The sequence below is a fragment of the Buteo buteo genome, chromosome 5, assembly GCF_964188355.1.
Source record: "Buteo buteo chromosome 5, bButBut1.hap1.1, whole genome shotgun sequence".
Taxonomy (NCBI): Eukaryota; Metazoa; Chordata; class Aves; order Accipitriformes; family Accipitridae; genus Buteo; species Buteo buteo.
Genome location: NC_134175.1, coordinates 12,864,922 through 12,886,082, shown reverse-complemented (window position 1 = coordinate 12,886,082; position 21,161 = coordinate 12,864,922). Strand labels below are relative to the sequence as shown.

The 21,161-nt window shown below is 48.6% G+C and overlaps 1 protein-coding gene and 1 long non-coding RNA gene across 2 annotated transcripts; one reads left to right on the top strand and one right to left on the bottom strand.

Moving 5' to 3' along the window:
* Window positions 1-4,464: 4,464 nt before the first annotated feature.
* ACKR3 (atypical chemokine receptor 3) lies at window positions 4,465-10,955 on the bottom strand. Its single transcript, XM_075027855.1, has 2 exons — window positions 10,825-10,955; window positions 4,465-6,469 (listed from the first exon to the last, which is right to left on the bottom strand). The coding sequence occupies exon 2, from the start codon at window positions 6,439-6,441 to the stop codon at window positions 5,347-5,349; it is 1,095 nt and encodes a 364-aa protein (XP_074883956.1). The 5' UTR covers window positions 6,442-6,469; window positions 10,825-10,955; the 3' UTR covers window positions 4,465-5,346.
* On the top strand, window positions 10,954-16,563 carry LOC142031052 (uncharacterized). Its single transcript, XR_012650396.1, has 3 exons — window positions 10,954-11,070; window positions 11,652-11,763; window positions 15,860-16,563. It is a non-coding gene; the product is annotated as an uncharacterized LOC142031052 (long non-coding RNA).
* The last annotated feature ends 4,598 nt before the right edge of the window (window positions 16,564-21,161 follow it).

Genomic DNA, 21,161 nt, shown 5'->3' with positions numbered 1-21,161 from the left:
TCATCAGTGGAACTAAATTGATTAAGGTCATTTCCTAGGTAGGTTTGAAATCTTCTGCAACAATTTTTTGAAAAGAAAAAGAAAAGCATCCCCCAAAAAAGGGAAAAGTCACTACTGCAAAAACATTAAATCTGCTTGGGTAACTCAGAATATATGTTGGCAAGGCAACATATCTCAGCTTGAACAGTAAACCTGCTATGTTAGAGGCTCTACAACATATGAAAGAGGCTTGGGTTTCAATATATCATGCTGAATTTACTTCTTTTCAGCCTTTCACGGCGAAGTATTTGATGTCTGTCCTTTCACTGTTGCAATCGATAGGGTGACCTTACTTAAAAGTTTCCTGACCTTTGCTGTTGTTGATACTGTTCTGTTAAAATGTAACTTAACTCTTTTTCTTTAGTCTGGAAATAGCACTGTACAGACAGCAAACATGATAGGGGTTTGGTTTTTTTCCCCTCCTAACCTAGAGGTGAGAGGCAAAAACATCCATCATCAGAGTTGGCTTAAAACCAGATGAGGTCAAGAAGTGTACGACGTACAGCGGCCCAGACCCTCTGTTGAAGTGGACCTGTTGAGTTGCACTGATTTTTTACTTCACATCCGAGCTAAGCCCACTGGCATCTGCAAAGGGTCCAGCTGGTTTCCCAGCACTTTCTTATAAAGATATATACCTGCTTGGTAAAGTAAATAACCAGAAAGGCCATATTCTGATGCTCTCACTCCAATGTTGAAGAGCATCCTGCCCCAGCGCTGAAGAGCAACCTGCTCAATATTTTAGCCATAGGATTGAGTGGTCTCCCTGGATTTGTAGCATCACTCAGATGTTTGTATCTCTTTGGTACTATGAAGTTTTAACATTTCCGGGATAGAGACCTTTAGCTAAAGCCTTGCCTGTATTCCACATAATCCCTGAAAACTAAATAGATCAAGACTTACAAGAAAAAAGTGAATTTTTTTCAAACAGCAACTACCAAAACGGAAGGCAACTGATTTTTCTCTTGACAGTGGGTGTTAGAAGAGTCAGCCACATGCTTTAGGGTTACAGCTGGATTATCCATCACAGGATCTTTGTGAGCCCGGTTTGAATCATATTATAACCCTGTAATGCAAGTCCTTTTGCAAAAGCAAATTTACATCGTTATTATCTGTTGTGTTGCTATTATTAAGTCTTTGCATTATGGCTGTACACGGGTATTACATTGCATTAGTGATGCAGATGCGCACATCTGCACTCACACCCATACATTTGCACAGGATTATGGCTAAAATTCCTGATCCTACTTATAAAAAGCCCTGTAAATCCTGGATAGCTCCCTTTAAATCAGCAACATTATCCTACTGTAAATCCGGGGTGTGAATCAGAGCGGACTCTGGCAAAGATGCTCTTCAGCCACACACCGTAATGGAGCAGGGGAGGCTGAAAGCAAACCCTGGGCCCTGTACACATCAGTTCCCCCCAAAACCCATCCCCGCTGCATCATGCCCTGCTTAGCCCCACACCCCATCACACAGGGACTGAGCCCCACTTCTCAAAGCACCAGCCCAACTCTTCTCATCAAAAAGCTCTCTGAAACAGATTAAGAGCTGGCTTTGGCAGTGCTGCCGCCGCCACGTGCTTAAATATTGCTCACAGCTGAGTTATTTCTTGCTTCTTAGGAACTTTAAATGGCTTTTATGCTCAGTGAACTCATGAAAGGCTAGTATTTAAAGTCAGCAGCATTGAAACGATGAATTAGCCAAAGCAGAAACAGGCCAGTTAGGCATTTCTTACAATACATTATCTAGATGGTTGCCAGAGGAGCTGATTTAAAGTCACTGTGCTACACCTGAATGTCATTTATGGCTCATAAAAGGAAATCTGTGTTTAAGTAACAATAAAGCAGGACTGTGCTTTCTATATATAAAAAAAAAAAAATAATTTCTCTCTCACAGAACAGATGTATTTTTATTTGCTCAGTGCCTGCCTCTGAGGCACGTGGAGTCTGACAGTGCTGGGATGCTTTCAGCCATAAAGCCCAAGAGTGAAGCAGGACTTGCTCCAGCATGGATTATGTTCCATTTTTACTCATTTTTCCACTGAAACCTTAACATAGTGAATTTGACCTCCTTGCAAAGGCAAGACCTGAACCCTTAAGTACACCTGTAGCTGTCAGAGGGACAAGGGAGATCCCTGGGCACAGGCAGCCAGCCCACCAGTCCTGCCCCAAAACCACAGCCCTGCAGCAGGAGGAAGCAGGGACCCTTCATAACACCGCAGCTGCAGGGTCAGGATGTTTGGCCAAACAAGGTGACAGCAGCCATCACATCAACCACTATAAGTCATGGTCACATCTACCTGAGGACATGTATTTTCACTCACCTGTTATCTGCTGGCAAATTCCCTCATATCAGACTCCAAGGAGTCTTTTTTTGGTGTCAGGGCAAATACCAGCTGGGGTATTGGGTCACACAAAGCCACAAGGAAAGCCTCCTAGAACATACACATATGTTTTTTCCTATTATGTTTCTGCCAGAGTTTGTTTTTTGAGAATTTTCTACACAAAAACAAGTCCTAATGAGAAATATGCAACAACAACAAACTCTATCCTTCTGTCCCTCTGCACTGCTTTGCCCTCCACCGATGTCCCACCACCTGCCCACTACCACCCTTCTTAGAGTCACAGCCACCTCGGGGCTGCCCACCTCCACACACGTAGCGCCAATCCCTGGAGCAGACCTCGTGCACCCTTTCCCAAGCCCCAGTGCTGCCTCCCAGCTCCACCTGTCTTTTCAGGGGCCAAGGAGACAAGGTGGGTGCTCAGGCCCAGGCCTTCCCATCCGAGGAGCTGGAAAGGACCCACACGTGCAATGCTACAGCTGATGACAGCAAGGGTCACGGTCCCGACCTTTACCTGCTCTCTCAGTCTGACCCTGCTTTTGGAAAAGGCATCATCCCACCACGATTGACGTCCCCAAGGAAGAGGTCTGGAGACTTTATTGGTCTGGTCTAGGCACCGGGTCTGCAGGACCTCCCCGACACTTAGCACCAACCGGGATTATCTCCAGGGCTGATGCCGCGCTGTGAGTACCAAACTGCGGGGGGGGGAGGGGGAATAGAAAAAAAAAATTGTGAGCTTCTGCCGACTGAAACCTCCAAACCAGCTACAGCATTGGATGAAAACAACATACTGCCTGAGATGGAACCTGAACTGAAATAGTTACGCTGCTGTAAACTAAGCAACACCCTGCAGGCACATGGGAGTGGGATGCCAGAGCCGTACCCAGCACCCTTGGCAAGGACACGCACCCATGGATGCTGAGGCATGGGAAGCAATGCCCAGCTAAGTCAGGAACATTAATTTCTCAGTAGTAACACACCATCTCCAATTCTAACTATCAGCATGAGGGAGCACTTCCCTTACAGTTCAGCAGTACCTTAAGAAAGGCTTATGGGAAGCTCAAAATACCCATCTCTTATTAGAAGCATCAGCACAAAAGGCTATACTTATGTAGCAATGTTGTGACACTTATGCTGGCATACCTCCTCTGCAAGCAGCTCCTCTATTTGGGTACGGACTGGTGTTTTTTTAGAAACATCAAGTACAAGGAGGGGACAGTAGACTTTGCAGTGCTGGCAAACATCTATTTTTATAGGATCACCTTTGAGGAGGCAGTTATGCTAACACGTAGAAAGAAACAAAATACAGTCATGACAAAATTGTTTGGCTGTTGGGATCTCAGAGGGATGAGGGCATGCTTTAATAGGAATTTAAGCATAGCCTTCACAGCAAAGCAGTTAGCACTGTGCTGGAGTTGCAAAACATGCAAACCAGCAACAGCAAGTCAGTGATGGCTGAGAGATATCATTGATTTAACGTTAGTTACCTTGTCCTGAGATGAAGACGACCACGATTCAAGTGCTTCGCTGGCTTAAAGATCTACTTCATACAGCCTGCAGCGGCTGAATCTTGCCCCACACTTTGACAATATTGCATTGCAAATTCAATGCAAACCATGACAAAGAAGAGATAAAAAGGGATTTAATGCTGTCAGGACTGCTAACCCCCAAATTCCATCACAAGCAAAAACCATAGAGAACTGAACCTAGATTAGTCCAAATATCCACTCTATCTGCATACTTCCATATTTTCCTTCCACATGTTTATTTCTAAGCTACAAACACAGCCTTTCATCACTCCCAGTAGCTTTCACCTTATAAATCCATCAGCTTTACTTTCCTGAACAGCACAGCCTTCCACAAACCCGCTCCTCCCACCCCCTCCCCTCTCACCACGCGCCAGTGCTGTCTCATATTCCTCCATTCAATGGTTTCTGCCCACCGTCAACAAACATCAGGAAAACACAGACTGACCTGTTTGCTCCTGCACCAAACAAAGGAGAGAAGGTGGCTTTGGGATTTCTTCTTTTCTGGCTTTTTATTTTCTGAGGAGGATAGCAAATCAAACCACTGGTAGGCATAGCTTTTTTTTTTCCTCCAGATCTTTATTTTACAAAAATAACTTACAAATAGAGACAACTCTTCAGAAGCAAGATCATTCACTCTGTGCATAAGGTTACAGCTTTGTGAAGTACAGGTGTAGGAGTTAACAACTCTTACAATACTGTTAATTTTAACATGATGGTAACTGTATTACACTACATACATTTCATGCTCCAGACATGTGGGTATGACCACCACATAAAGCTACGGTCAATACAGTGTGCCAGCCAGGGAGGATGCACCTAAGAGATCATTTCCATTCTGCTATTTATCGGCATCCTCTTACCCACGATAGTTGAAACCAAATGGCAATCTAACACTCGGACTACAGCACTCTGGATACACTCATCAGCAATATACTTCAAATACATGATAAAAATATATTTAACTTTCAAATACAATTGTATAAGGTACACCAAGAGCCAGAAAATAAAGTCTTGAGCTTTTAAATACAACACACTATATATATAACATATATAAGGAAACAAGAGGGAATCTACACACGGAAGAAAAAGCTTATCCTGGAAATGCATGTTATCTATGGTACATAATGGCTTTGTCTGCTAGAAAGTCATTTCCATTTGCATAGCGTTGTTGAGAAGTCCAGACTGGGCTAGGAGAAGATCAAATAAAACACACCAACAAAAGGCTTAATTTTGGTACCACTTCCATTTTGCACCTAATTCTACTCTTAAATTACAGTTTGCTATTTCTCTTTTGTAGGCTGGAATTCATGCCCCGTTCATAACAAGCACTGGGAAAAGGGAGGGGGAGTAACAAAAAAACAAACAAACAAAAAAAATCCCACAACACGCAAAAAACAAAGGTCAGAGAGTCAAGGAGGTTTCTTTATGGGGTTGCAGTCATTTGGCATTCTGCTCCAGCGCAGAGTATTCTGCTTCCGACACTCTGGAAGCATCAATAAGTTTAGTGAGACCAGTTTTGGCAGAGTACTTGAAAATAAAGGCTTTCATGAGCTCATATCTGTAGTTGCGGTTAATGAAGCTGTACAGGATGGGGTTGACGCAGCAATGGACTAGAGAAAAACACTGAGTGATGTGAAGAGTAGCATATAAGAAGTTCTCCATCTGACAACTGAAAGGTATGAAATGAAGGCTATAGAAGATGTCAAGAAGGACAGCTACATGGTAGGGCAGCCAGCAGACAAGAAACACGACAACATAGGAGAAAATTATCTTCCCATTGCTCTTCCTCTCTTGGTCACTGGAGGTGGAGATGGTCTTCGCAAGGAGGAAATAAAAGACAGCAATGATGGGAAAAGGAATAAGAAAGCCCAGCACGATGGAGATGAGCTCCATTCCAATCAACCACTCTTTGAAGCTCTCCTCTGGATAGACAGGACGGCAATAGGTTTCATTGTTGGAAGAGACCGTCTTGAGATAATAGGTGTCTGGGAGAGATGCAGAGAAGGCAAGAAGCCACACTAAGATGCAGATGCAGCGGCGGATTATCTTCTTCTTGCGATTGCTGGAATTGGTGAAATAGGCAACTGAGAGGTAGCGGTCCACACTCATGCAAGCCAGGAAGAAGATGCTGCTGTACAAGTTGATAGAAAATATAAGGTGAGTTATCTTGCACGTGATTTCTCCCATATGCCACTGGTTATGCTGGACGAGGGAGACGACCCACACCGGAAGGGTGATGACGACGCACAGATCAGCGATGGCCAAATTAAATATGTAGAGATGGGTTTCATAGCCAGTCATTTTGGCTTGGAGGTTGACCCAAACCACAACCGAGTTGGCCACCAGCCCTATGACAAAGATGAAAATGTAGAAGAAGGACAGGGTGTATAGCAGGGCGCTTTTGTTGAGTGTGCCAGGGCATGTTGTCGCATCAACCGTGATGCAGTCACCGTTGTTGCACGTCCAGTTGATCTCTGTCAAGTTGGCCGTTTCCAGAAAATCGAGAATGGAAGTCAAGTCAAGTGCACTCATGTTTGCTCACTTTGGAGTTCCGAGTGACCTACAGGCAAAATAGGATCAAAAAAAAAGACCTGAGTTAGAGATATTTCTGCTGCCATCTTTGTACCACAAAGCACATGCAGGACACACTGGTTTAGTAATTTCCTATTCTTGTAAGGCACTTTCCATTAAAGAGATCTGTGGAGTAAAACACCAAAACAAGAAACATAACAAAACTCATCTGGTCAACAAAAGAGGAACAGCACTAGCTTTTTGTCTTCTTGTGTGATTTTTTTTTTTTTTTTTTTCTTGCAGCTCACATCTGACATCATCAGGTTGGCTATCATCCCCGGGTGTGAAATCCGCAAAGTACACCATGGCCAAATAAATGTCAGGCAACTAAATCTGTCTTCTCCAGCATAAATGATGATACTATCGCTTTCAGCAGGGGAATCTTTAAGCCATTTTATCTGCACTCCCTCAAGTGTAGTAGAATTGATCTGGCTGATACACGGTACCGTAAAACATTTACCACAAGCTGTGGTCAGCATCTCGTCAAGCCCAGCTCCAGCTGCATTAAGCAGAAATGGGGAACTAAGGGGCTTTGTACCCTCATCCAATTTTAAATTTAAATCCTGCTCTGTCCTCCCCCCTTCCCTTGAATTCTATTTTACAAAGCATCCCCTGCATTTAACAATTATCATGTAGCTTTGAGAAAAGAAAAAAAAAGTCGGAGCTTGACCGCTGAGTAGATCTGCTGGGCTTAAGTTTTCTTTTTAGGAGAGCACTTTGATTTACAAAACACTCCCCCATCACAGCTGGCTCCACAACAACTGCTGCCTCCTCACCGTTTTGCTTTTCTACATCTACTTTTCTTGCCTCTTCAGTGCCTTCTTCCATCGGCAGGCAGCGGACAAAGCAAGGGGCTCCTCGTTAACTTCCTCACCAGCAGAAAGAAGGGCCCCAGCAGACCCACATGGCTTACACAAAATCTGAAGCCGGGTTGCTAATTACCATTGTGCTTCTGGGGCAGCGTAAAAATGCTGCCTCCCCTGCTGGGACCCTCCCACCCCACAGGGCCAACAGTACCACCCACGGCAGCAGCCGGCTGCCTTGGCCCATGACTGCCACACTTCAGCCAAGCACGTTTTGGAGCCCCATGTCCACAGGCTCAGGCTTGGGACACGCCAAAATAAAGATGGAGAGCTGGGTTTCCAAGGGATGGACGCCATCTCGTTCCCCCATAGCTTCACTTAAGCCAGAGCAATGGGTCATCCAGCCTGCCCGCAGTCCCCACCGTGGACACTTCTAGCATCCTGGAAAGGTGGCCACCTTTTTCTTCCCCACACTCCCAGCCCCAGCAGTGAGAGGTAGCCCCTGATGCTGCCCCAGCCCTGGGGGCAACACCAGCATGAGCAAGCAGCTGGAGAGAGCAACAGGGGGAAACTACTCCCACAGCCACCTGTATCTCTGAATATCCTCGACCCCACCGTAGGACCTCTTGGTGGGGCTTAATGGGAGCATGGAGGGGACAGTGAACAGGGAAGAGCTCAGACACACTCCCACCTGAGCATCCTCTTCTCACCCCTGCTCCCTGAAAAGGGACATTGGTTGACACAGCACCTCTCGCTCCTCCATCTGCATAATTGGCTCTTCCCAAACCTCCCACCCTCCCCACCTGCCGGGGATGCAGGCTACGGAAGAGAAGGGAGATAAGGGGGGAGATTATCGGGGAGGACTCAAGGCACTATTGTCCCAGTGGAGGGGAAGCTGGTGGCACTAACAATGAGGAGGGCCGTGCACACATCTAGAGAAGATCAAATCTCTCCACAAACAGGGCCCAAATTGGCCCTGCAAGGAGATCTAGCATACCACTTCAAACCTATGCAGGGTTCCAGGCTTTCATCCTGCTGTACTGCTGAAAGACAGAGCTGAGATTCAAACCAAATTAAGCATGGATTTTGCTAAAATGCTGGCTAAAGAGGGAGCCGAGACAGTGGCAGCTTTCTGTCCTGGGACAGATGATCCCCCATCTCCAGCTCAGGAAAGGAGAGGGTGATTTAACCCATGTCTATGCAGGGCAGAAGGGCTGATCCTGCCCCCCACAGAGACCAGGCCACCCTCAAGCTGCCTGTACTACCAGGTCGGTGCAGGCAGCAGGGATGTGCGCTGCCCAGGCACAGCTTCCCAGGACGCTTGCTTCAGTCCAGGGCTGCAAGTAGGAGAGAGGGATGGGTCTTCCTGTTAGACCTCATCCAGGGTCCCACCACTAGCACTGTGTCACCAGCACAAACACTTTTCAAGGCCTCTCAAGTGTGGGGAGAGGCAGCACGATCCTCACATCTCTGTATCTCAAAATCCCACAGCAACTAAAGCAAAATCCCTAAAAGCCACAAAACTCCCAGCCCCGTAGCACAGGCCACCGTGTCCTGCTGGTATTTGTGGACAGCAAGGCAAGCAGAGCAGAAAGAACACCAGGCTACCCCCATAACACCCCACAGAAGTAGCACAGGTAGGCCTGGGCATCTTCTGGGAAGGCACGTGGTCCAACAAGGGGAGCGGGCTCATTCCACAACTCAAGACCCCAGCTCAAGCCAACCTCCAGGATGGGGCTGTGAACACCCACCACCAAGCCTCCAGCACTTCCCCTAACAGGGAAGAAACTCAGACCTGGCTGCGGAGCAACAGATCACCAATGCCGACAGAGAGGCAGCAACAGGGCAGCAGAAAGCCCTTGAAGCTGGGGTTCACACCAATGCTGGGGACACAACATGGCCACCAGCCTAGGACAGCAGCTAGGAGAGGGCTCACAGCCGCTCTGGGGATCTTATTGAACACAGATGATGCTCAGCCCGAATTTCAGCCTGCTTCCACTCCAAGAGCAGGTCTGCTGCATGCACGTGCATCCATCTGTCCGGGGCCGCCCGCATGCCTGTGTGCTTTCGCATCCCCAGCGCAGTAATAAAAATCTGAAACCGATACGGCCTCCCAGGCTCAAAGCCCTGCTGAGAAGGATGGCTATATTCAGAGATTACAGCTTTATGAGGCCAGGCTCTCTATAGTCTGGGATTAGCTGCTGTAACCCGAGCTCTGATTCCCACCCAGATTAGCTGGGAGGTGTGGGGGGAACCCCCCAGACAAACTCAATAAAGCCACACTGTGCTCCTAAAAAAATACTTTAGCGCTCTCTGCAGACAGCACAATATCCTAAAAACTTGTGAAGGCAGCTGGAACTGCATTTTGTGTCCGCTGCACTGCAAAACTCTTGCAGGCCATCACCCCTTCACCCAGCAGGCACGTGTGCTGTGGCCAGTCCCTGCTAGTTCACTAGAGTTATGGCAAGAAGGAAAGGAGATGCACCTGAAATCCTGCTCCAGACAGCCAGAGCTGCCCCTGGAGCCGACACAGCCTGCAGGACTGCACCCTCCCCATCCCACCTCCTGCCCAGGACCCATTGCAGGCTGTGAAAAAGCAAACAGGCACAAGCATCCCTGCCTAGGAGGGCAGCCTAGCACCGCGTGCCACCGTTCAAGACCTCGACACTTTGGGGAACTTCTCAGCACCCCCTCTGCCACCCAGAGCATCTTGCAGCCTGGTCCTGCCTGCACTCAGGCCTGCCTCTCTCTGAGCAGCTCAGGGGTGCGGGCAATGGGGCTTTGCCCTTCCCGAGCGGAGAAGGATATGAGCTATGCCAGGAAAAGCCAGGACAGCTAGTCAGGTTGTCACCTACACACCTTCACCCCTCCTGTGTCAAAGGACCAGCCTGGTTCTCCAGCGTGGGGAAGCGGGCAGCATGGCCCCTTCCAGGCTGTTTTGGCCACTGCAGGAGAACACCCACACCCTCAAGGGGCTTTGCACAACTGAGCCCGGCACATTTAAATTCTATTCTGCAGTTATGAGTTGAAAAAGAGTAATAATAATAATACTTGGGGAAACAAGTGTCCCATGCAGCTCCGGATCACACCTAGGCACGCAGGGGAAAGCAGCCCAGAAGCGAGCGGTGCTCGGTGCCGGCGATGGGATGCTGCGGTGGCCCCACGCAGGTGACTCCAAAGTCTCGGACCCTCCCCGCACACCACCAACCTCCGTCCCCCACGGCGGTTGTGCCAGCCCACTAACCCGGCCACGGGAAAGCCAGGCGGGGTGCGAGAAGAGGATCCTTCCCGTCCCGTCCCGACCCCCCAAAATGAGATCCCGAGAAGGGGTGGGATGCAGCCGAGGGAGGCCGCGGGGCGACGGAGAGCGCGGGCCGAGGGAGCTCGGCTGCGGCGGCCACGCTGCTCCATCCTCCCGCGGCTGTCACCCCGCACGGGCCGGGGGTACACGGACACCCGCGGCGCCCACCACCTCCCCCGCCCCCGCCCCGCAGCCCCTCCAAACCCGGCCGGGCTGAGGCTCCGCTTCCCCCGCCCTTACCTCCCGCGGCCTGGGCGCCGAGCGCTGCCGGAACGACTGAGCGCTGCGTGCCGCCGCCGCCGCCGCCGCCGCCTTATATCCGCGGCGGGGGACCGCCTCTCGGGGGCGGCCCCGGACCCGCCGCCCGCCCCGGACCCGCCCGGCCCGGCCCCCGCGGGGGGAGCTTCGGGGGCGGCCGGCGGCGGCGGCGGCGGCCCGGGGCGGGGAGCGAAGGGGCGCCTCGCTGCACCCCAGGAGGGGGAAGGGGTGAGCATGCGGGCGTGGGGGTCGTTTGGGGTCTCCGTTAAGGGTAACGGGAGGGGGGGGTGTAGGGAGCGTCAGGCACCCGCTGGTTGGAGAGAGAGGAAAGGGGACTGACACCCGGACAGGAAGAAAACAGAGAAAAGGGGGGGGGGGGAGAAAAAAGGGGGGGGGAGAGAGGAAAAGGGGGAGGAGAGGGGAAAAAAGGGGGGGGAGAGGGGAAAAAAGGGGGGGAGAGGGGAAAAAAGGGGGGGGAGAGGGGAAAAGGGGGGGGAGAGGGGAAAAGGGGGGGGAGAGGGAAAAAGGGGGGGAGAGGGAAAAAGGGGGGGAGAGGGAAAAAATAAAAAAGGGGGGAGAAGGGGGAAACAAGGGCATAAAATGGGGGGAAGAGGGGGGAAGAGGAGGGAAGGGGGGAGAAAGGGGGGGAAGAGGGAGGGAAAAGGCAGGGAAAACAGGGGGGAAGGGGGGAAGAGGGGGGAGAAAAAAGAAAAAAGAGAAAACAGGAAAAAAGAAGAGGACAAAGAATTAAAAGAAAAGCAGGTTTCTAGTTGTTTTCTGTTTTGATTTAGTTTTTCCCCCACCACTAGGAAATACTGAGAAGACAAGGCGAGGGGAGGCAGCAGATTCTCACCTCTACTCCCTCACCCGGAGCAAGAAAAATTAACACCAAGGGAAAGTGACAGGAAGCCAGAAAACCCGGTAACTAAAACTGAAAATCCACTCTTTCGCACTCCTCCTCAGCAGAGGAAAGGCAGGTGATTAAAACGGCCATAGAGAGGAAGGGGGTCGGCCTGTCTGTCCGTCCCAGGGAGGATGCTAGGATTAGATGATAATCTACCTGCCAACACAACAGCCCCACGATACAACTTGCTGAAGCCTGACAATGGTGCTGACAGCTCCGAGGGATCTGACGCACGTACCCGGCTGCTCCGAAAACACCAGATAACCCAGAGCAGAGGCTTGGCTCCCCCCCGCCCAAACCCTGCTGCTGAAGCACATGCCAGCAGGTGCAGCTCCGAGAGCCTAAACCACCTCGTCCTTACTGAGCCACTGTCCAGCCAGGGAAAACGGGTTAGCTAATGCATTTTAACCAGCACTTTTTGGAAGATACAGGGTGTTTTAGCACTTGCAACCTGAGGGCTTCAACACCCCCAGAAAGCACATATTTTGTTTCCCCAAAGATGCTTAATCCTATTGCCACAGGCAATTAAAAGCTTGCATTAAAACCTGCTGGCAAACGCATGCTTAAAAAGAGAACACATTTTCCTATTAAAGTGCCTAGCGCAAGTTCTCGAGCTTAAAGCAAGTCAGGGATGCGGCAAAACAAGATACTCTATTCTATGGCAGAAGGGACCCATTTTAAAAGAGCGAGGGTGCGGGTTAAAAGGACTCCTAGCTGCCAGCAGGGCAGTCTTAATTCTGAAGGAAAAAAAAAAAAAAAGAGATTGCTATTTTAACTGTGCTCCATTTCTCAGCCCACAATGCCTTAATTCTGCCCCCATCAAGGAGCAGAGTCAAATGCATCAAGTTTACACCCCTGCAAGTGAAGGCACAGTTAGCTTCAGCTTTTCTACCAGCAAAGAGAAGATTAAGCTGCAGATGTTGCACCTCCTGCAGCTCCAAGCACGCACTGAAGCTTGCCCGGTGCTCACCCCATGCTGCCTCCCAGTTCAGCCCCACACATCCCCAGAGACCTCTAACATCTCCTAGCTGACCCCACACTGGGGTGTCCTGGGGAGCACGTGGCAAAGAAATGTGCTGGAGAAAGGCCCAACCTGTTGGGCGTTTAGTGGTACCTCTGTCCCCACCGAGATCTGGGTTGCCACCAGCTCAAAGTGCCACCCTGCAGCAAAAACACAAGAGGCCACCAAGCAGACCACCCCATCCACCACCATGCTCACAACACTGCTAGGTGTTTAGATGCCAGGGAAGGAGGAGAACAGAGGGATGAGTCTCTCACCATCCCATGGATGGAGAGGGTGAGATGTAAGGTACCTTGTCTCCCTCCCTGACCCCCCACTCTCCCTGGATGAGGTCCTCCAAACGTCACAGCTCTTGGTGAGCAAAGCGTTTCAGCATCCACTTAAATTCTGAGTGCTCGCCCAAGTCCATGAATGTTGGTGGGATTGAAGCATGATGAGTTCAGACAACAACAGGAGTAGGTTTAAAAATAAGCATGTACTGGAGCACTTGGCTAAATCGGGCTCTGAAAATCCTAGGGAAAAAAAAAAAAATAAAGGCACTCTAGCAGAATTCCAAAGTCACTTAGCCAAAAAAGCAAGCGGAGTGGTTTTTCCTTACTTGGTGTGCCAGAAAATAACATCAAGTACTACAATCTCTTCCACAGCTCTCCAAAAATACTGGCCAGCATCTGCAACCGCAAAGCTGCTGGCTGTCCAGGAGTTGCAGGCAACCTCCCCTCTCCTGCATTTGCTGAGAGCAGAGCCCTTTCTGCCCTTTCCAGGTTCCTCCCTCCAGCTATCTTTTTACAGTAAGCACGTTCCTCACGCAGGAGAGACGGAGCCCATTCCCTTTCCGTTATGAAAGCCAGATTTTGCTCAGCGTTCAGGGATGGAATGCTTGGGCGGTAAGCAAAACAACTCGGTCTTGAAAAAAACCTGGATGATATGAAACCGCCTCCCTAAAACACAGCAAGCAGAGCTGGGGAGAAGCTGGGCACCCCAGATAAGATCAGCAGAAGGTTGAGATGCTACCTGCTTGCCATGATTAGTTGGTGTCTGCTGCCAGTCCAAACAGGTGTCCCAAGAGATGTGATCTCAGATAGTCCACTGACCAGAAACTCCTTGCAGATGCAGCTATCCAGGCAAGGTGATCTATAGCTCATTGAAAATGAGTTGTCTCCAGATACTTAGGAAAGGGGGAAAGCAAAGCTCCACAGCTCTTCACCCTGCTATGGAGGAGTCTATGGCAACATGCCAGAAAGGGACCGGTCACCTTCACAGGGCAGCGGATTCACCTCGCTGGGTTTTTCTTGGGGTCCTTCCACAACAAGCCTCTGCTTTCCCCAGACCATGGGGGGCCCTGCGTCAGGTTGAGGCTCCACCATGCTCAGCGCTGCAGATAAACACACCTAAGGGTGAGCTCTGACCCGCAGAGATAGGTACAGCAAGAAAAGCAGGCACAGGGTGTTAGGCAAAATGCGGCACTGAAAGCCAGATTATTATTTTAACTGCTTATCCAATTGGTTTGCATTTATATTTTGTTTAACTGCTTGAACTACAGCAATACATTATTTCTTTCTCCAAAAGCAAAAGTTTTTACTAACGTGGTAGGTAGAGAAAAATCAGGAACTTCTCACAGTCCCTGCAGCCTCTCCCTGCTGGCATTGGGAATATGGGCTGAAAGCATCCTCATTTTCTCTTAAGGCTTCCCTTTCCAACTGGGAGGCAGATGGAAGCTAACACCCAGCCCTGCCTACTCAAGTCAACAGAGAAATTAAAAAAGAAAACAAAAAAAAAAAAAGGCAAGTTGGCAGCTTTAAGTGCTAGAAAGATTTTTTGGGGGTGAGAGAGAAAGCCAGTAAGGCAAAGTGCATATATGTGTTGGGTGGGGAAGCATTTCAATAGCACAGCAAATCAAAAAAAGAGAAAGGGAAACATTTCTCCATTGCACAAGAGAGGATCTGTGCACAGCAAGAGTGATGCAGGAGCAGCATCACCAAGCGGGTGTCCAAAAGCAGCAGCCTCACAAGCAGGCGGAGAACAACACGCTGGCCAGTAGTGCAAACACCCACATCAAGACGATAAAGCTAGGGAGAGCCCTGGAGGAAATCAGGCTGTGATCCATGAAGTGTACAAAGGTAAAAAAGAGCTTCCTGCAGTCCTGGGAGCCAGCGCCAGTGGGCTGCTGGATGAAAATGCAGCAGTCATTTCCTCCCTCTACCAAGACAGCTAGTTCTCTGTCCTCTCCCGGTCACGTTCCTCACTGCATCGTTTGGATGATAGATGGAGGAACAAGCCACCAGACTAACAAAAGGAATAAACAGATGACTACATCAGGAGTCACCTCTGAAATCGCAGGCAGAAAGGAAACAAGCAGCAAATTTCCAGCAGGCAGCGACTGCGGTACTGCCCAGCTTCACTTCCCCTACCAACAGAAAACAATCAAGTCATTTAACACCAAGCCATGCCTAAAGCACCATCAGCAGCCACCAGCAGCCCTCAGGAAAGTCACAGGGCTGGTCTCCTGTCCAGCTCTGCCCTGTCCAGTTTGGAAGAGATGCAAGATGAGGAAACTAAAGGGAAGAGAGCAGGGAGAAGTACCCTCCCTGCTGCTGCACTGCAGAAAGGCACTACTCATGCTTGCAGCAACATGAGAAAGGCACTCGTACTCATAGGCAGCTCCAAATATCCTCCTCTGCAGAAGGATGAAGTGAGCCAGAGGCGCCCCGAAGTGAAGGAGCTGCCATGGCTCAGGAGGGTGGGAAAGCCAACCCAAGGGGCACAGCAGCCATGCTGGGTGGGGTGCTCAGCACACCCTGGGATGCTGTGCTCATGTTTGCAAACACATGATGTTACCCTATTTTACAGCTAGGGAAACCGTGGCAGAAAGAAGTCGACCTCTTAAAACTGGAGAGCAAAGGAAAAGATGTATGGGCAGAGGCTGCCAGGGCAACCACAACCCATCCTAGGGCAAGGCTCCTGCTTCCCCCAGCCTAGCACTAAACCAAGCAATAAAAGAGAAATCACAGTGCAGGACTTCCCTTTGTCCTCCATACCACCCACCCATTAGTTTAAAGGTTCCTGAGAATTTTTTTTTTCTTTTTTCTTTTCAGAAAGCCCCTCGTGGGCTGGTTTCCATCTATGCTGTATCTCCAAAGATGCATATTCAGCTTCACCACCACAACAATAAGGACCAAATTTAAGAGGAAGATTTTAGAGCACCAAAGCTGAGCTCCTTGGGATGTCACAGGCCTCCAGCATTCACTGTTTGAAGCACCACACGCTGAAAGCCTTGTGAAAACCTGCAGTAGAGATATGCGTTTTCCAGGCAGACTATCCAGCCCAGCAATGCTGCCGTCAGCATTCACCTCTTGACAAGTGATGGTGAACAGTGCTGATTCAGAGAGACAATGCAAAGCACGCAGCACTTCACGTGGGTCTCCATCAACTGGGCCACCCAGGATTTTAACCGTTCTTTGCCTTTTTCCCCCAAAGACGCAGCAGGAGAGAAGTTAACACTCCCATCCAGCCACCCGGCAGCACGCTTTCTGTCAGTCCTAGTGGGAATTGCAGTCATCATTCCCAGTGAGCTTCCCAAAAGCCAAGCACTGTGGCATGCATCCCAGCAGGATCCACCGAGGAAAGGGCTGGCAGAGCAATCAATATACCATTTTCAAGGTGATGAGAGCTTTTAGGAGAAATCAATTGGTGGTTAATTAGGAATATTACCCATGTAGCTAACAATTATTGATGATAGCTCTCTCCTTCACAGTTCATTTCCATCTTACCCTTCCTCTAAATAAAGGTGTTACCTATGGATGTTATTTGCGGCTTCATAATCTGCTGTCATAGGCATTATTGCCATTTATTTGAGAGCATGCCAGAGTGTGACCATGAGGAAGATAAAATAGGACCCTGAGCCAGAAATCCTGCCTGGAGCAGCTAAGCAGCCAGCAGTGAAGATTTTTCAGAAGCATTGATTTTTACATAAACACTACCCATAAATTTCTCTCCGCACAGTGCTGTCTCAAATTAGCAAGGTGACATTAATGTGTCAGGGGTAGGTTTTGACAGAAGCCATGCTATGGGAAGCTGGACTCTAACTTTGCATCAGCAGCAAGGGTTACAAGTGGCACGCCAGGGACAGAGAGGGAAGAAAGGAGTTTGAATTAGGATGATGGGATTCCCTCCCCACCTTCACCTGCTTCCATGGGAAAGAGTCCTGCTAGGTGTAAAACAACTAAATACTACATGCCGGTATGAAATAAAAAATTCATTAAATCATAAATCTTTTGGAAAGGGGATCTACTGGGGAGATTATATTCACTTTTCATGGACATATTAATTCAACAGTGGCATATCATATTGTTCTCTGCAGGGGAAAAAGACATATTGTTTTAAAGTATGATATTTAGAGCAGTCCTTTAGGAAGGAAAGCAAATATAATCTCGGCAAGGAAAACTGACTGCATGAGCACTGAGTAAGGGACATTAAAAGCAGGGCCCAAGTCGCAGCTGCTGAAAGTCTGCATAGCTTGACTGCAGTTGTTGGAGCTAAGCCCATGCATGGGAGCCGAGAATGAAGGTCACTTCCATTTAGCTATAACTCCTTGAAAACATTAAGTAAATGAACACAAAGGGTAATTTTTTACTGGGCCCATTGTGAACAGTCACTGTTTGCCTGCTAGCAAACACCAATGGCAGGTGAGAAGACAAAAACATTACAGCTGCATTCAGTTTGATATTTGTTGGTTAGGAACTATCTGGCCATCTCCTTTTGGATTGCTTCTGGCTCAGCAGTGGGAATTGCCAAGCTATCCTGGCTCTCAGTCCAGCCAGACACTCAGGATTTGGGTAGAAATGGACAGCCACCTGCAAAACACGGGCTCACCAAAACCCTCCTTCGGCTGCTGCCCAATCTAGACTCCCTACGTGCCTCGTCTCTGTTCTCCAGGAGGCTCCCGTCCTACTGTGGCACTGCAGCAGATGGACACCTATCTCCTGCCTAAATTGCAATCAGATCCAGGCCAATAAACACCTCCCTCCCCTGAGGGACCACATCTGACAGACGTTTGAGGAGCTCCCTCCACACAGCCAGCCACAGCATATGGACAAGGTCTCCTTGCAACAGGCAGCTTCCACAAAATGTTGGGGTGGGACTGGTCTCACGGTCCCCCTTCACAGCTACAGTCACACTCCACCTTTGGCTTCCCTCCTCTCTCCTAACCTCACAAATCTTGTATTCCTTTGAAATGGGAGCATCCCTCTCCCCTTTCTCCATCCATACCTTTAGTATGGTGGTCAGCGCAGCCCCATGGGTGATGTAGGTTCAATCTCCTCCAGCTTGGTTCCAGGCATGGAGGACACTGGGATGGGACTCCTGCCCACTGTGCACGTTCTCCAGACACTCATCTCATACACAAGCCCCCGACAAGCCCCGCTGTCTCCTGGAGCATATTGTCCCTCATGAGAAGGCTGTGGATCACAGACAAAAACACATGCAGACTTGAGCTCAGCTCGACTTCACACAGCACTTCCCAGTCATCCCACGCAGTGTTGTTCTGCCATATGGCTGCTCTCACAATAGCTGTGGGAAGGTCTTCAGCAAACATACAAGTTACTATACAGTAACTGTTCATGACCATATCCTTCCTCTGTGATAACTTGCCATCCAAAGTAGCTTATTCCAGAGGAACAAAGGGAGAAGAAAGCTTACTGCACAAGGTAACAGTGACCGCTGAGCAGCTCTTGCACTGTAATACAATTCATGCCAGTTTGACCACATTGCAGTCTTAACCAGCTCAGCCACAGATAACTCAACTTGGCCCATCAGAAAAGACAAGATCTGCTTATCACCTGAATTGCATAGGACACTCTGCACAAGAGAGCACACATATGCAAACTCCTGCTGGACTTCTCTTTTTTCTCCTTCCTTTTGCTAATCCAGCTACCTCGCCTAAAGCCTTCCTGTCCATCCCAATGAGGTGTGAAATTTGAAGCATCATTGCTCCCACCGACAAAAGTGCACACAGGACTGTTCCTAGGTAATTAAATGACTAGATAAAATAAAAAAGGCCTGATAAAACATTAACCATGAACAGTCAAAACGACAAAGTCAGCGCACACAAACCACAAGACTCTTAACACAACATTAATTCAGTTGTATGTTATTTATGTATTTGCCATAAGTGTATTCAACTACCTGCTCGATATGAAAAACACTAATAAGGCTGTATTTTTTTCCATATCTGGGCCAGGTTCCCACTTGGGACAAGCAGTTTATACCAGCCAAACACTTGGACCATTTTAGTTTCTGTAGAAACCCTTATTGCTGGGGTCCTTAATATTGGCTTTAGGTGCAAGGCACATTGGTGGCAGCTCACGGCCCAATGCCGTAGGAAGCCAGAGAAGTCTTAGACTACTCAAATTATCCAGTGTGAGCACAAGAAGAAGGCAGCCTGTGCTTTAGCTTCTGTCCAGAGCCCCTGGAAAGTTAATCCTATCCGATTACACTACTTCTTTTTTTCCATAGAAGAAATAAACAGTCTTTTGTACTAAACATAAGGCTGCCTTCTTTTGAAGGAAGATTTATCATCCAGGATAAATTCATGAGTTCATTCCATTTTTGTCCCAAGTCTTCAAAGCGGTGTTTTTACTTCGTGATGCAATATCAGTTGGTTCTGCCTCTGTGGCAGGCAGTCCCCAAAAGAAATCCCACTTTTCCAACAACAACAACAAAAAAGAGAGAGAGAGAGAGCGTGCGCATGAATGCAGATCATCTCATCAGTTGCTTAAAGCCTGCACACCAAATTCCACGCACGCATGTTAGAGCCGTGCAAACACATACGTAAGGAGCTAGGACCAGCTTCCCTTCAGACCACAAACACCAGGAATGCAATGGGGCTTTGAACAACCTGGTCTAGTGGAAGGGGTCCCTGCCCATGGCAGAGGGGATGGAACTAGATGATCTTTAAGGCCCCTTCCAACCCAAACCATTCTATGATTCTACGGAATGACATTGTTCAGTGAAGAGAATTGACTGGTGGATGACAAAATCTGCTGTGAGTTGCCCCAGGAGAGGACCCAGCTCTGAAACAAGAAGGATGGCTCCATTGCCCTCCCCACTCCAACAGGGACTCTGTTGTACTGAGCTGAAACCTTGAACTCGTTACAACGTCACTCTGTCTTTGGATCCGATATCCTGTGGGGGAATCTTCTGGGAATGTATTTTGGTTCAGACTTGGGTCAAGGAGAGTTGACTTGACCTGAAAATAAATCCAGGCAATCTCAAGCTGAAGAGCTATTGACTACTGTTTGCAATACAATAAAGCGAGGAGATCAAACTCAGCTGAAACCCAGGGTTAACATAAATCCAAGGAGAAAGGGGAACAAGAAAATTCATTCACCACCATGACAAAGGGGACATTTTTTGCATTGGCAGAATTCAGAGCAGGGACTGAAAGCGCTTCCCAGGCAGCATTTTCAGTGTCCCGTATGGTAAGTGTGTGCTGTTTAGCTGTGCTGGTATCTTCAACAGACTGGCAGTAAGATAAGCGGTACACGAATGTATACGTGTGTGAAAAAGTTTTTGTGGGCTTTTTTTTTTTTTTTCTTTTTTAACATCACTAGATGGAGTTTCTCTGCTTGCACACAGGGCAGCTTTTGTGAGAGGTATTTTATATGGATCCCCAAGGAAAGATCTCAGCGGACGGGCTCTGAGCGCTATTGTGTGCACGTGTGCGTAATAACTCTCAGCAACTTTCGGTTTACGGTCCAGGAGAAACGCTGGTTGTACTTGCTGCAGCTCCAAGATGAAATCCTGCTCCTGGCTCATGCTAATATGTTTGTTGGATAAAACAGTTTTTCAACCAGCTGACACTTCCCAGCTCTGTACTGCAGGGAGCCTAAGAGACGCTCCCCTACCCATGCTGCAATATATCCTCAGAAAAAAGTAGAAAATCCCCCCCGACTCTCCTCCTTCCCAGACCTCAGATCCAGAAGCAGCAGTTTGACTCACCACCCCTTTGCCCAGACCCATAACAGATACCTAGCCAATAAATTTTCCAGCTTCAAAACGTGGCTGGAGCTGCTCGTTGTCCAGCAAATGCTCAGGAGGATCCTCTGTCCACCCAGCAGTCAAACCACAGTAATTTGGTAATTTTACCAAAGTTAAAACTTTAAGATCGTAAAGCTGTCCTACAAGGATCTAACGCATGCACCCCCAGAACAAGCTGTGGATAACAACAAGATATAGTGATCCTTGGACATCACCTTTTAATGTGCCTGGTAAGCATCCTCAGAGCTATCCTCAGTTCAAGCTTGCATGTGTTTCCAAGCTAGAACAACTGGTTCATCTGAGGATAAATATTAAACGTAGTTTAGTCCTTCTGCCAGCATTCATTATCCACCCCATTTT

What these genes read in the sequence shown, in the direction of transcription:
- ACKR3 (XM_075027855.1), bottom strand. Translation starts at nt 6,441, where the DNA reads ATGAGTGCACTTGACTTGACTTCCATTCTCGATTTTCTGGAAACGGCC.